At 33.8% G+C, this 17,057-nt stretch overlaps 1 protein-coding gene across 5 annotated transcripts in view; it reads right to left on the bottom strand.

Moving 5' to 3' along the window:
* Window positions 1-8,154: 8,154 nt before the first annotated feature.
* Cpr (Cytochrome P450 reductase) overlaps window positions 8,155-17,057 on the bottom strand; it is a 28,463-nt gene continuing 19,560 nt past the window's right edge. For 2 of the 5 annotated variants that reach the window (XM_077438337.1, XM_077438338.1), the window contains exons 5-13: window positions 11,987-12,111; window positions 11,723-11,911; window positions 11,515-11,642; window positions 11,188-11,429; window positions 10,908-11,105; window positions 10,655-10,818; window positions 10,403-10,577; window positions 10,168-10,325; window positions 8,155-10,083 (exon numbers count right to left, since the gene is read on the bottom strand). In XM_077438337.1, coding sequence (XP_077294463.1) covers window positions 9,939-10,083; window positions 10,168-10,325; window positions 10,403-10,577; window positions 10,655-10,818; window positions 10,908-11,105; window positions 11,188-11,429; window positions 11,515-11,642; window positions 11,723-11,911; window positions 11,987-12,111 — 1,524 coding nt within the window. In that variant the 3' untranslated portion in view covers window positions 8,155-9,938. Of the gene's footprint in view, window positions 10,084-10,167; window positions 10,326-10,402; window positions 10,578-10,654; window positions 10,819-10,907; window positions 11,106-11,187; window positions 11,430-11,514; window positions 11,643-11,722; window positions 11,912-11,986; window positions 12,112-14,647; window positions 15,095-17,057 lie in introns of those variants that run through there. The other 3 variants (XR_013261022.1, XR_013261021.1, XM_077438339.1) reach the window with 3 other exon arrangements.

The following is a 17,057-nucleotide window of genomic DNA, read 5'->3' on the forward strand; positions in this document are numbered from 1 at the left end:
AGATTTGTAATTATGTAAAATTATCATTAAAAGTAATCAATTTGCTTTGTATTATAAATAAATATATGTTATTGTGAAAATTGTTTCAATACTTGAAGAAATTGTGATTTAGGATCAAGAGAAAATTGTGACATAGGTCTTAAAATGTTTTATCTTATTAAATATATATATTAAATTTATTTTGTAAATACTACTATTTTTAAGCTATTTTAGGGTTACAAAAGAAATTATTTGTATACTACTTTTTTTTTGTTTTTAACTTTTGTTAATGTTCACATAGTGGATTTAAAAACACACTGCTCTTGCAACGGATATTATATGTATATACATGAGAGTTCTCATTCTGTTGCATGCTAAGATGCTGCACTGCACTACTTCATTTTTTTACTTCGTTAATGATCAGATATCATTTCGCCAAGTAGTGTTTTTCAGCACACAATTTCATATTAATTTTAAAGTTTCAATGATAAAATGCCAATTACACTTAGCAATGTAAATAAATATACATATATACTTATGTATATAATATACCAGTTACAACGATAGCATTGTTAATTGTAGAGTTACACTCGAGCTAAAATATCATTACATTGTTAGCATGTCCATTTTTAAATTTTTATGCCCTTATTTAAGTATTTAAACGCAATAAAAAATATTCACAATTTTCTAATGTGTACGTATTTAGCTTCTACTGTAAGTCAAATATCTTACAAATTTTGAAACTTTAATAAATAGTATTATTACATTCGAAATACGTAATTGAAAATTTAAACAAACGCTGCCGATTTTTAAAACTGCATTTTAATTGTGACGACATTATTTCGGTGCGGTGTTTTATTTTAGGTATATTACTTTTTTTCTTTTAATTTTGATAATATGTGCCAAAACACCCGCTTCATATTTCTCATTTTCGGCTCTTATATTTTTCTGACCAATCTTGTGTGAAGTATGAGTTTTGACATTCGTAATTCAAAAAATGTGGCACATTCAAATGATTTCTTGTGTATAATGTTTTTTAAAATATTTGGAGTTTAATAAATAAGTTTCGTTTTACAATTTGACTTTTTTATTTACTTTCCTAACAGGACTCTCTTCTATTTTATATAAATGTGAGCACAAGTCTCTTTATCAAACTAAAATGTGCATGATTGCATAAATCATCAAATTCCTAATCTTGTTTATACAATATAATCAATCTATCATCGACAGTTATAAAAAAAGAAATGGGAAGACTTTCGAAAGATAACGACTATGTATTGGAAAATGTAATTTGATTTTGATTTTAAAATGCTTTTTATTACTAAATTATGTCCACAATATATCTTATATATATTTTAATAGCTACTGATCTACTGATCATTTTCTATTTTACAATTTTAGTTTAATTTGTTAGTAATCATAGTATTATATAATTCTTATGTTAATGTACAGCATAATAGAAAAAAGAGCTCAAAAACCTATTTACAATTCTTATTAATGCTCATAATACATCTAATACAGAATATTAATTACAAACTCTCTAAAGTCAATGACCTAAAGCAGATTGTGTTTAGGTAATCTGTGTTTATACCTGAAGGGTATAGACCAGTGGTTCTTAACCTGGGTTCGGTGGTGAGTCAGTCTCAGGGGTTCGGAGGAAGTCAAGACAAACACCCGACTCATATGATTCGGGTGCCAATTAAGAAGGGTTCGGTGAATGCGCATATGAAACTGGTGGGGGGTCAGTACCGCCAAAAAGGTTAAGAACCACTGGTATAGACATTTTGTTGTAATCACTAGAGGTAGGATAGTCACAGTGCTATCCATTGTTCGGCAAACCTTTAACAATGCATTTACAACCTTTGAACAATACACGGCCCCCTCAGGCTCTGGTGACTAGTAATCACCGAGACTCTTCACAAGGTTGTTAAGAGTAAGTATGGTTATTAGTGATTCTGTCGTAATGTAGTAATGTCTGTGACTAACGGAATATTATTGAATATTATTACGGAAAATGTAATGAAAAGAGCGTATTCAATACATTTTCATCTTCCTCTGTGCTACACATTCCAGAATATACTTAAGAGGGCTGGACAGCAGCGCCTTGTCCATACAAACTTACTAAACTTCTCCCTTCCTCAATTATGGCACTAGAGAAATTATTTTTTAATATGCTATGGATATCCACCATTGGGGTGCATCTATCGTTTTATTTTTTTGATTTATTATTTTTTGTAGGAGCTAGGAGCCGCCAAACATCTATAAAATCGCCTCTTTTTTACACCCACGAAAAGAGTCCAGCGTGCTTATTTAACGGTCGATTTTAAAAAAAATACGCTGATAGATGCACAGAAAATATCTTTCTCATACCGATGATGAAATTTTTTTTAAAATTGGTTCAGTTTTGGAGGAGAAAATAGTTGATTAGGAAAGCTGGATTTTGTAAATTTAAAAGAGGTAGAATCTGTTGGACGCGCATCTGTCCCTTTTACTCAATATATGTGCGGGGGTCGGGGGGGGTCCGAGGCTAGTACACGTACACGTACACTGTACACACACACTCGCACTCACATACGCACTCCCATACGACTCATATACCACTGTTCACATGACAAGTTCATACATACGATATACAATTCGCTCGAATCGTAACTACACAATATGTACGTATTACATATTTCGATACATAAGTACTATATTCGCGCACACCAAATTGCAACTTCTGACTTGTCGATTTCTTTTTATTTCTCCAGATTGGTGTGTCTATGTATGTACGTGACACTTTTATACGAACTTCTAAAATAAAACAATGTGTTATGTAAAGTAATTATTGAATTTATTCAAAATATTTTTTCATTTTGTTTGCGGAGAAAATGAAAATAAAATACTAAAATCTATTTTCTACATATATATTAGTGAAATATTCACATTTTTTAAAATACAGGAAAAGATTATAGTAATTAAACCCTTTCACGGGCAAATTATTTTAAATTGATATATACGATTTTTTTCTTCTTGAATATTGTTCACAGGTACAAACAGAAGGCAAATATATTTTTTATTAAAACAATTAGTAATAAAAGTGGGAAGTATATTTTCCAGGGATCTTTCCTTGGTGCAGTTTTGAAAAATGAAAATGCATTTACAGATAACAAATATACTGAACATAAAATAATAAATGAAAATAAAACACACATTATTAAATAAAATATAGATATATTTAAATAGACTTATCAGCTTCCATGACATTAGCGCTGTCACGCCAATTTTTAAAACACTTGTGCTCAGTTGCATCTATATTTAATTTTGTAGCTCTGGCACATATGCAGCAGTAAGGGCGGTTTCAGACTAGCGTTTTATTTCTGCGCGTATACGGTCATTTCGCCATACGCGCTTACACGCGCGCTACTTTTTGCGCTTCAAAAAACCGAACGCGCGTACACGGGCTTATTTCGGCGTTTTCGCTCGAACCGGTAGTGGTGATTTAGTATCAACATGGATAATACGAGCTTATAAGCGCGTCTACGCTCGTACGAGTTGCGCGTATGGAAAACGAAGCGCCTATACGTGCCTACATGCACTTCAAAAAACGAGATTATACGCGCGTATAAAACGCTAGTCTGAAACCGCCCTAAGAGTTTCGTACTCCGAGATATAAAACTTTTTTAGTTCGGAGCCCTACTATGCACGCTGCACCAGACAAGGAGTTAAACCCACTTTTATATGATATCTTTGCCCAAGAACCGTCTGCAATGACTGTCAGTAAGGGATATCCTTCCTCGTCTATGTCACCATTTAAAATGGCGAGCCTTTTTTCTTCTTCACCAACGACAATCATTTCATCAAAGGCACATTCTTCGATTGTTGGCGCTAAATGTTGTTCTATGCTTGTGTAAGTTCCACGACTCAAATTTCATTTAATTGTGAATAGCCATTACCTGTACAAATAATTCCTTCTACGAAAGCAGTATTTGCGGAAAATTGCAGTTTCGGATCTTCGGAGTATACAGTTTCCTTTGCTAAGCACATTCTACACCGAAAAACATATTCGCTGAGAAAACCTTTTCTTATTTCTTTCACAAAATTTAAGTCAGATAATGTACAATTAGTGTGTTCATGCTAAATTTTTGAAAGCGCTGAAAATAAATATTTAATATCTACTATTCTGCGCCCTTCTAATTGTTCATGAATATCTGTTTCGTTGGGATTGTCTGCTTCTGCTTCTATAACTAAATCATCAAGCCTCGTTGATGACGTTGAACTAGCTGTTTCTGATAAATTTTGATCGAATAAATATCGCGGAACTGTATACAAAGATGTCGGTCCAGAACTTGTGGAGGCTACAGCTAAGTTTCCAACAGCAGCAGCATTGGCGACATCGATGTCACTGTAAATCGAGAATACTATAAAGTAAACAGGAATTCCTCGACTTACGACGGAGATACGTTCCTGACCGTCGGTCGTAAGTCGAATACATATGTATATGTGTATGTATGTATGTATGTATATGTATATGAATGTATGTATTTGTGTGTGTATGTATGTATGTGTATATGTATAAATATATATATTTATAAATATATATATATATATATATATATATATATATATATATATATATATATATATATATATATATATATATATATATATATATATATATATATATATATATATATATATATATATATATATATATCATCATCATCATTTACAGCCATTCGCCATCCACTGCTGGATGAAGGCCTCTCCAACACGCTTCCACTCGTCTATGTTTTGCGCAACACTCATCCATCTCATTCCGCACATTTTCCTAATTTCGTTCACCCATCTTCCTTGCGGTCTTCCTTTTACTCTTTTGCCTTCTCTCGGGTACCATTCAAGCACTTCTTTTGTCCACCTTTCGTCCATCCTCCTAGCTACGTGACCCGCCCATTGCCATTTCAATCTCTTCACTCTATCCACTATGTCCACTACCCTTGTCATATTTCTCACCCACGTGTTCCGCTTCCTGTCTTTCCTCGTTATGCCAAGCATACAGCGTTCCATACTTCTTTGAGTGCATTGGATTTTATTTTGCATCTTGGCGTTCAGTGTCCAAGTTTCACATCCATACGTCATCACTGGCAAAACGCATTGATCAAAGATCCTTTTCTTCAGGCAGAGTGGCATTTTTGATTTAAAAACAGCATTCATCCGTCCAAATGCACTCCACCCTAATTTCATACGTCTCTTTATCTCTTCATTTTTACTACCAGACATGTCAATTATTTGACCTAAATATAAATAATTATTTACTACTTCTACTGGTTTATCATCTAAGGGGATGCTATCAGGCATGCAATAACTATTGAACATTAGTTTAGTCTTATCTACGTTAATTTTTAATCCTACTTTTCTACTTTCCCTGTCCAGCTGTGTTAGTCTGATAAGTAGGTCAGCTGAATCACGAGCTACTAGAACTATATCGTCTGCGAACCGAAGGTGACTCAAAAAGCGACCATTGATGCTTACTCCGGCTGTATCCCAATCCAATTTCCTGAAAACTCCCTCAAGCACCGCATTGAATAACTTGGGCGAGATTGTATCTCCTTGTCTTACTCCTTTTCCTATGCTATGCTCACATCACTACATTTTGCATAATAAATAATAGTTACTAAGTCACAAGAAAGCATTATTACCTGGTGGTCGAATGTGTTGTAAGATGGATATTTCGTTTAAAATATCGTTTTTGTCTTTTAGTCGACTGGAACATACGTTATTTCTTCCCTTTTCTTCCATCCATTGTAAGTACTCAGTTCTTAGACTTTCGTACAAACAAACGCTGAACGATATGCATATGACACGACGGAAAGGAGAATTCAAAGAAGCGGGACGCGTAAATACATTCATAAGCGCGAGCGACCGAAACAGCATATTACGAAAGATGCATGTTCCCAAACGTTGCAAGTACAAATATTTCCCGCTCGCATCAATAATACATCAATAATATTCGATGTTTGGGAATTTGTGCTCGATGCAAAACGCGCGCGCACACACACACTCTCACTCACTTTCGTGGTAGTTCAGGCTGTAGCTCGAAGACAGAAACAAAAACAACATTTTTTATAAAGCGATATTCAAAAGTGACGCTGCTATCCAACCCTCTTAATTTCGAGTATTTGATGATATTGAAAATCTTCTGATACTAACGGTGAATACGTTTATTAGTTTGTTTGAATAAATATTATGAAGCTGTGGAATACGGGTGAGGTTATTGACCCTTGGAAATTCTTTTGAAGGATAGGGTGTGTGAAAATCCCTGTTACATGCTCTTATCAGGATGTGAGGGGTGCCAACTCTGAATTGAGTGCTTGTCCGTTTTGGCACAGAAGCATGATTTCGTCAGTCTGATGATATATGTATGTATGCGATTGAATAACAGGGTCGGGCCGTGCTATGATACAGTGATACGCCACCTTAAAGATATAAATCAAAATACAATTTGAACCATTCAATGATAAAAAAGTTATTCACATTTGGAAATGTTCATTTTGAACAACGGAACTTATACGAAAGTGAGTACAAAATCGAATACTTGAAAGTATCCAGGGGCGTTTTATGTGTCTTTCTCTAAACCTAGTTATGAATAATGCACTGACTTCTACAGAAGCAACAATATTTTTCCAATTGTACATTTTTTTTCTGGCTCTGCCAAGCGTTGAGAAGTGCTAAAAAAATATGTTTTATAATTAAGTGTAAAACCATTGAGCGCTACTAGGTGGTCAAGCAAAGTATGTAGATGCGTTAAAACCTTTACGATTTCAATTTCTATGATGCATTTTTCTAAATATAGAAGACGGCAACAGAGATTCAGACACCAAAGTTAAAGCAAGATAATTAGCATAATACATAAAAAAATATAGAGTTCAAATTTTCGCATGATCACAAAACTTCATGTATTGTTACTACATACATAGATAAAGTAAAAAGTTTATGTGCGGTGTAATTCTTTGGCATGATATTTTATTTGAAATAAATTAAGTCTCATAGCTGTTGCAATCTGTAACTATAAACCTGTTAGATTGTGTAAGGATGTTATCAGAAACCATACAAAAAGTGAAGTCATAGACAATCTGGATATTGCTGCTAATGAGATTGCAGAGAATCTTGAATGCAGCACAGAAATTGAAGTTAGAGCCAGAAGAGAAACGCGACAATTTGCCTATAAAGAAGCTATCGATAAGCCCTTAACAGAGGAGAATAAATTTAAAATAAACTTCTTCAATTATATTTTGGACATAATCTTTAATTCTATGAAAGAACGATTCAAGCTTCTGGAAACCCATACCAAAAATTTTGAGTTTTTATGTGACATTTTAAAACTCAAGGATATAAGATGTAAATTATTGTACCATTCAATACATTCGGACGAATATGAATCAGCTATAAATTCAAATTATATCCCGAATGCTACCATATTTTTGGATGTTTTTAATTATATGTCCTAAAATAACTTAACTACTTTGTATCTGAATACTGTTGTAGCTCTGAGAATTTTATTAACACTACCTCTGTATCTATAGCTAGTGGGGAAATAAATTTTTCCACATTAAAATTAATAAGACACTACTAAAGAAGTTCAATAAGCCAAACAAAACTTATAAATCTGCCATTAATACCTATTGAATCTACATTAACTACCATTCAAGACTACACATCTCTAACTAAAGTCAAATTTAGAAAGGTAAAACTGTAGTCGATTGTCATAGTTGATATCATTACTTTAAAGTAGTTTATATTTTCAAAATAAAAATAGTATTTGTACATTTTGTGCCATTTTTTTAAATCACAATTGATTAATAAAACATTTTGGGGGCAGTATTTGACTTGCATCAAACGGAGAAAATCTACCGCACGACCCTGTTGAGTAACTTCGTTCATGTGGCTCGAGGGGAAGTGATTAGCTGCTGGCTTTCTTATTTCATCGATAACACGACAGAAAAGAAAGTTTAAGTTCTTTTACTGGTTATAAACATACTTGATAAATATTATCAACCCTGGTTGGGACCGATTTGACCATGTTGGTGGTGACCACTTCACTTCTTTCCCACTCGTCATATTAAACAACATACCGTCATTTCATTCCTTTCATCCCCGTAACATTATTATGATTTAATAAAAGAAAGACAATGTAAGTTTTTGTGAACATTTTATTCAACTTCACTTAGAATATGTATATTTTGATAATTGTATCGTTCATAATTGAATTTCATTCAAGTTTTACTAAAATATATGTATATTTTTGTGTAACATTTTATAAACTGTTCAACCTCCTTTATCCCAAATAACTACGGTTACGCATTAAGGTCTGACCACACTAGGCGACATTGCACTGCAGCACATCAGAGCCACTCGTCATGCGTTCTATCTCATACAATTTCATACGAACAATATTTGGCCACGCTGCGTCACTGCAGTGCAATGCCGCCTAGTGCAGTCTAAGCTTTAGAGCAAATATTTAATCACAAGAAACTTTCTTTTGGATAACATACCCAACAAGTTAGACTACACTGCTGTCTCTAACATGCTTATTACAAGTGGTAATAAAAATGGTGAAAAAGAATGCAGTTTGTTTAACTTTTTTTTAATTATTATGAATACTTAGTGAAAATAACGCATTTACACAATAGTAAATATACTAAGCAAATTATATACATCATAATTTTTTCTTTGATTTATGAAAATATCTAACATTGGTTTTAAAAGTTATCGTCATGACATTTAAAAATTCATTTATCTTGAAAATATTTTTCTTTTTTTTATATGTATAACCAGCTTCGCTCAGTATTCATCTGTTTAGTTCAAAAAAACATTCATTTGTTTTATTATATTTATTTGAATATTTAACGACAGTCAATCACAAATGAAATTAATTATCCACAATGATGAAGTAATTTTATATTGATGGGTATTTCTTATACTTATTTTTATGGCAGAAATAATGTCGCAATAATTGATTGTTACTTGGGACAAAAGCATAAATGAATTTATTCTATATTCCAAATAATAGCACGCAAGCATGTTTCAGCAGATTAAGTTGAACATAAATTGATAATACTCTTACCAGAAACAGATCATATACATATGTATATACGATATTGTGATAACATTTTTTTATAATCTTAATAAAATTGTCAAAAATCAAATCTAGAAAAACAATAAAAAAAAAAAAAACAATTTGGGAAAATTTTATACTACTTATTGATAATGTTTATAAATGTATATCGTAACCTTACAGACAAAAACTGACAAATTGAAAATAAATGTGATAGTCAAAATTAGCATATATGTAGATTGTGAAAAAGATTAGTCAGTTTCTGTCTTCAGTCTACAATATTTCTCACAGGATTAATGGCATTAAATATATCACACGCCATGTGACTTCACTTATAATTAGTTGTATAAATTTTTACAAAGCTCATTGGCCTATATGGAGTAGTATATAAAAAACCGCGCATTGAAAATATGTACGTAAAAATACATACCACATGATTTTGTTATAATTAGTAAAATAAAGACAAATCAAATATTTTAACAATTAGATTTAAAAAATTACGACACAAAAAATAAATACAAAATTTGCATCTACATATACGTGTATAAATGGTTTTGAACGTGATTTATTACATGAATGAATTTGAAAAAAATTAGTAGATTTGAATTGTTTAAATTGCATATGTATCAAAAAATGAATAACACTTCAGTTTAGGTGGCAAATTATTTTGCATATAAAAATACTATAAAATATTTCTTCTTTTCCATTGTTCCAGCTTTTAGGTCCATTAACTTTAAGTGCACACTCACTATCATAACACCCACAAAACCACTAAACCATTCAAACATTTAACATTTTCCATGGGAGTTTGGTATAAATAATGTATTAAAATTGTTTTTATATATTTAACATAAATATAGCTTCAACTCCAAACGTCAGCCGAATATCTCTTTTGCGATTCCATTTTCTTTAAATATTGAGCTGCTTCCGCCTCACTCATCTGTCCTTTTTCTTTAATGACTTTCAATACTATGTTACGAACATCTAATGCCATTGAACGTGCATCACTGTAAAGAAAAAAATTTATTTAAAAAAAATTTCAATTATTACACATCATTATATATACACATATATGCAAATAGCACACTCACCCGCAAATATAAACATGGCCATTGTTAAGACCAATTACATTCCAAAGCTCATCAGCATTCTGCTCCAACAGATGAGTCACATAAATTTTTTGTTCTTGATCTCTTGAGAACGCAGAATGCATTTTTATTAAACCAGATGATGTATACTCTTCCAATTCCTAACACAAAATCTATTAGCTAAATTCCTGACAACAAACATACATATATATTTTGATAAAAATATATAGAATATTACTTCTCTATATAGGAAATCTTGATCCTTATGCCTGCAGCCAAAGTAGAGAATAGTATCTCCCAACTGTTTGTCTTCTTGTCTAGCAAGATGACGCTCTTGTATGAAACCCCTAAATGGTGCAAATCCTGTACCCGGTCCGATCATAATGATAGGGATTTGGGATCTCACTGGTAATCTAAAGAGATTTAAAATATTTTATTATATGTATGTTTTAAGTTTTATGCATAATGACTTGGTAGTTAGAAAAAATACCGGAATTGAGATTTTCTAATGTATATAGGCACAACTGGTGAATCTTCTCCTTCAACAGGGCGCATTTTAGACAGCCAACTAGTAGCTACTCCATCATTTGTACGACCGCTAGAAGTTTTATATTGCACAACAACAGCTGTGATATGAACGGTATTGGGATGTAACTAAAATAATAAAAATTAAGAATTTAACATGAAAAATCTATTAAATATACATATATTTGTTTGTATCTATTAAATTCTAAATGAAATACCTTTGGACTGGATGAAATGGAATAGTAACGTGGTTGTAAACGTGGTAACAATTCACATAAATGATCCAATGGTGGCTTACAAGATGGCAAATCTTCCAATATATGAACAATATTTCTGCTAGCTCCGGCTACCCAAGTAGAATATAAAGCTTTTCCTTCAACGCTTGTAGATGACATTAGACGAAGTTTTTCCTTATCCTGAAAAGATAAATCGAATAAATATTAATTTCAAATGAAGTAATATTCACATTTTAGTGTGAAAAGTATAAAAAATACTAACAGCTTCATCTGAACAGTATTCTGCCAACTCTTTCAAGACATGCGTACGAGGAATGGCCGTTATTTCTAAGTAGTGAGTGAGGGCAGTTCGGTATGATGTCGGGCAAGGGAAAGGATGTTTCTTTGAGCTGTCTGTGTCGGTGTTGATTAGAGAGAATATTTGATCCAAATCCATGCCCGACAATTCTCCGAGTCTATTAACTAAATCAGTATTATTTACGGGGAACATGGCAAGATGATCGCCTGTAAAGAAGGAAATAAGTTTAGCATACTATTACAAAAAATCGACACACAGAAACATACAAATTAACATTGAGTATCGCAGTACCTGCATCGTATCTCATTTTAGATCCCTCAATGTTGAATTCAACGTGTAGACAAGAACGATCACCCCCCTTATGCAATTCCCTGTTTACTTTCATCGGAGCCAAGTATGGATTTTTAGAATCATAAGGTCTAAAAAAAGACAAAAATATTATAAAATATTCTAATAATTTATGATAAATATGTGAAAAGTTTCTTGAAAATTCCATTACGGTCTTTGGTTTTTGAATGAGTGTAGTCGTGCAATTTCACCACTGTAGATACGATCCATAGGTACATCACATGGTTCCAATAATTTGTATTGCCTAATCATTTCTTCTTCCCCAGTACTTTCAATTCCGAAAAATTCGCAAACTGCTGGCCAAAATTTGTCCTTCCATGTAATGAAATCATCCTCAATACTTAAAACAAAGAAAATAGAATCAACATATTTTAGTATAAAATCGAATTATGTATTAATATTCACTTGAACTTACTTGGCATCATCGTCACCAAGGCCAAGTGTGTATACTCTATGGGCTCCCAATTCCTCGAGTCGTCTGTCAACATATATACCGACTTCATTGTAATGTTCATACGTCTTGTTTCCTAGCCCAAACACCTAAAAATAATCAAAATGATTTTGTCATGAAAAGTATAATATAAGTGAATGGTGATATATGGTATGTACATAACTTTATATTATGTATCTACACAACTTTATATTATATAAATGATATTAATTAAATATCAAAAAGGCACGATTCAAGCTTGTCATAAATTTTACGTCATCAAGTTTTCTCCTTGTAAATGGTGATTTCTTTATGTAAATGACAATACTTTAAAAAATATACATTTTACTTTCTAAACAAAAAACCAAAACAACATTTTAAAACAAAATATTTTATCGACCTATTCGATCATTAGTCGGAATTAATATTTTCATTCTTACAATTATTACAAACCACCTCAACTGCAGAATGCTTCTTGCATGTAAAGGACTGGCAACGGAAATTCCCAAATATCGATAACTCACAAAAACTTCTAAGCACAACCGATTCGCCTGCAGTTTCGGGAAACACTGACCTTCGAATAGCTCGAAGCTTGATGTTTATCACTAAGTGGTAAAAGTAGGGGATGCGATAAAGCGCATTTGTTGTAAATTTTACGACAGCGCACCCGCTGGAAAGTTAATTAGAATAAAACAAACTACTAGTCATTTCTAAACTGTTATCGCACTTTTGTTCTTAAAAACAGGGCCCGATGAAAAGTTGGTAAGCCTAGAGAAAGTCAATTAAGTATGAATAAAAAAAATGTATTTTGTCTGCATTTTAGCTACAACAGAATCCACCCTCTATTCCGCAGTGCACCAGCGGCAAGCTGCACACGCTAAGAAATATTCTCCTTTGACATTTTAACCATACATCCCGTTTTTAGGTAGCCTATCCCGTTGTCCCCAAGCACAGCTCCGGGACGTCGAAATACCCCGTTTTCAAAATAAGAGCGACCCACAGTAACAATTGCCTGCCCGGCACTAATGCACCTGTAGAAATTTTCTTATGAATAAGTTGTGGACAAGCGAAACACAGTTGCAAGTCGCAGTTCTTAAAGCAATGCCAATTATCAAAGCCAATTTTAAGAAATCCTGATATTAGAAATCAACACCAAAAATACTTCAGCAAATTTGTTCCCCAGAAAAATACAAGACCACATAAATGATTTATTTTCCCGTTTTGAGGAAAAAAATAAATGGTCACGTTAGGTATAGACGGTGTGGCTGTATTTATATTAATTTGCTGAGAACCGGAAACCTGAACTGAACCGATATTTTTTTTTACCGAACCGGAACGAAAAAATAAGGGGAGTTCCTGAATAAAAATGCTGCATTGTTTGTAATTAGCCAGGAAGGCGCATTGGGTTTACCCGTAGGGCCTTCCTAGTACGGGTATTCCTCGACTTATGACGGAGATACGTTCCTGAACCTTGGTTGTAAGTCGAATCTATGTATATATGTATATATGTTTTTTCGGTAATTTTATTTACTTTTATTAATACAATAATTCAAATGAATACCTACATATTTAAATTGAAGAAAAAATTAAAAATCTACATGAAAAATAAAATATATTACTTTTTTTCGGTCGTAAATGCGAATGACATAGGTCGAGGACTACCTGTTATGTATATATATGTATATAAAAAATAAAATACATATTAGATTTGCATAATTTTACACATTGATTGGCAACAGCATAACGAGAGGCTTGTGAAAAGTGTTGGCAATACGAGAACGACATTCATTAAACCAGTGCTTCCCAAATTGGGGGGTCGCGACCCGCTGGGGGGCCGTAGGATTTCTCGCGGGGGCCGCGAAAATATTCAATAGAAAGTACAAATAATCATTTATGAATATTTTTCCACATTACATATTTAGGGAATGTATATATTTAAGGAAATATTTCCAAAACTTGAATGAGGATGAAAGGAACAATTGGATAAGAACACCATTTGCCAAGTCCTTAAAATATGATCATATTACGTGGACAGCCCAAGAAGAGTTGATCGATATCAGATCAGATAATTTGCTTGAAGTGGAATTTAATGAAAAAAGTATTTCAGAATTTTGGTTAAGGCGACAGCAAGTATATCCTGCTATTGGAAAAGAAGCCCTGGTAACTCTTATTCATTTTGCGACTACGTATCTATGCGAAACAGCATTTTCGTCATTACTTATATTAAAAAAAAAATAAGCAAAGGTCATGCATTTCCACGGAGATTTTGGAAGACGCTTAGCGAGTTAGCATTTCTGACATTAAACACGATATCGATTTCTTATGTTAAAACATGCGACCTCATCTATCGCATTAAATTGTTTCATGTGTGTATAGATTTTATATTAGAAAAATGTTTTTAAGCAAGTTCCTATAATTTTGTACTGAATATAAATATGTGTGTTATAATTGTAATAATTACTGCTAAATAAACCTTTTAACTAGAAAAAAAATTTTTTAGGGGCCGGGAATTAATTATTTAAAATTTAGGGGGTCGTGACATGAAAGTAATTGGGAAGTGCTTCCCAATTACTTTCAAACACATACAAAATTGATAAGAACTTGATGTGATGTGATCGTCTGTCCCTCTCTCGCTCGCCCACTAACCTGTGCGTGAGCGAGACGGGAGAGCCCCGCCAGGCTTTTCGAAGTGCACCACCATCGCCCCAACATTCTACTCTTTCCCACGAAACTCATTCTGGTGACCACTTCGCTTTCATTCATTCATTCTGAACATCTCCTTCCAGGTTATGTTCGTCGGGTTATATGACAGCGGCAGGGTTGCCAGTTGCCAGTTGCCAGTTGCCAGTTGCCAGTTGCCAGCTGCCAGCCGCCAGCCGCCAACCGCCACCGACGACCGAACTCGCGCGACTGAGTACCGATCGCTGATCTGCCTGATGTTTTAATGTCATACTCGATGTGTCGTCACTCGTCGTAATCACACGTTCATGCGCACTTGTCTGCGAAATCATCTGCCTGTTTGTATTTCACGCACTGTGAACCTAACGCCAAATATGAGTGAAGTGCGAAGTCCACGTTCAATTTTACCGGGCTACTTCGAGGACGTAGCGAATTGGCCGAAGCGGCTCGCAGTGTGGCCAGCTCGGACAAATCTTTTAGCCAAAGAAACGCCTTGAGCGTTTCCCTTATTTTATCGGTGAAACGAAAATTAATATTTGAACATACAAAAATGACGATTATAGGTTTTTTTCCCGATATTTAAGAGGGCTGGATCCCAGCGCCTTGTCCATACAAACCTATTGGACTTCTCCCTTCCTCAATTATGGCACTAGAGAAATTATTTTTTAATATGCTATTTATATCCACCATAAGCAAGTTTAATTTTTTTGATTAATTGATTTTTGATTTATTTGATTGATCAAAAAAATAAAAAAATTGAAACAAGCCTATGGTGGATATAAATGGGCCGGTCCACACACAAGATATCAACTAACGGGGTCTGCCTCACGGGCCGGAATGTGAAATTACCGAAAACGCAAATATCGAAAGGCAAAGATCGAAAATCGAAAGATCTTAAGTCGAAAGATCAAAAAAAAGGGTGCATGGTAAACGGTACATACTCACTTAATTTGCGCGAGCAGGATACAACAGGGTATTCTGCGCGCGCACATTAATACGGGAGGAAAAGCCTATTCCTCTTGTTCCTGTTGTATCCTGCTCGCGCAAATTAAGTGAGTATGTACCGTTTACCATGCACCCTTTTTTTTATCTTTCGACTTAATATCTTTCGATTTTCGATCTTTGCATTCCGATATTAGCGTTTTCGGTAATTTCACGTTCCGGCCCATCACGGAGACCGCAACTAACGATATTTACTGAATTTAGTAAATACCGTACGTTCGAACGTAATGCTCTCATACGTTCGATTCACGATATTTAATAGACCTAGTAAATATTGTTAGTTGATGTCATGTATGTGGACGCCTCCAATAGCATATTAAAAAGTAATTTCTCTGGTGCCATAATTGACGAAGGGAGAAGTCTAATACATACGTTCGAACGGACAAGGCGCTGGGGTCCAGCCCTCTTAAGAAGTGCCTGTATCAATAATTTTCTATCAATATTTTAACCATTTTATTGTAAAAAAAATGGATCGCCATTTTAAAAAGTTACTGAAATGCTCCGATAGATTATAAAAACAGAAAAAAACTTTATCAAAATTATGCCCCGAGGATGGCAGCTCAGTGCGTAAAGTTATGAAACAAACGAGTCGAAGTCAATATCTGGTTTATTACTAAAGATAGACGTTAGGACGATGATTTTGGCACAAAAAATGGTTCACTATTGTCAACCATGTTTTTTTGCTCTCTTGCTTTGTATACAAATTGAGCGATCTATTGTTATTTGATGAGCACCCAGCCAATGCTGAAGACTGGTTATTACTAGAAGTAGGACCGGAAGCATTTTTTTTCCAGGAATCAGGGCGTTTTGGGTCTATTTACAAAGCTAGAGTGCAAAAAAAAAGGATCATTATAAAAATGAACAAAGCACGGCGAACAATTAACAATGAACGGCACGCTTCCGGTCCTACCTCTAGTTATTACACTGAGCAACGAAAAAATTACCGTAGCGGAGACTTATTATTATTTATTTATTTATTTTATTTTTATTTTTATTTCATACCAGGAAGGCATTACAGGTAAACCCCAATGCGCCTTCCTGGCCAAATTACAAACAATACAGCATTTTTTATTATATAAGTCGCTAAATTACGAGACACTGACTTAAACTCGACAATTAACGAGACATCTATGAATTGTACATACATTTTTATTGTAATATTTACATTAATCATACTCAAATAGTGGTGACATAGTGGGTAGGAAGGATTTTTAGCCAATTTAATCGGGAATCGTTTCAACAATGAAATCAGAGAAAATTGGCAAACTCTGATAGGAAACGATCAACCAGGAGTCACAAATCCTGGTCTGACCAGCAGCATTACAGATATACTCAGAAAAATTCTTTTCAATCGAGGTCAGCTCAAGGGATCGAA

Source organism: Arctopsyche grandis, chromosome 9 (genome assembly GCF_051622035.1).
Source record: "Arctopsyche grandis isolate Sample6627 chromosome 9, ASM5162203v2, whole genome shotgun sequence".
Taxonomy (NCBI): domain Eukaryota; kingdom Metazoa; phylum Arthropoda; class Insecta; order Trichoptera; family Hydropsychidae; genus Arctopsyche; species Arctopsyche grandis.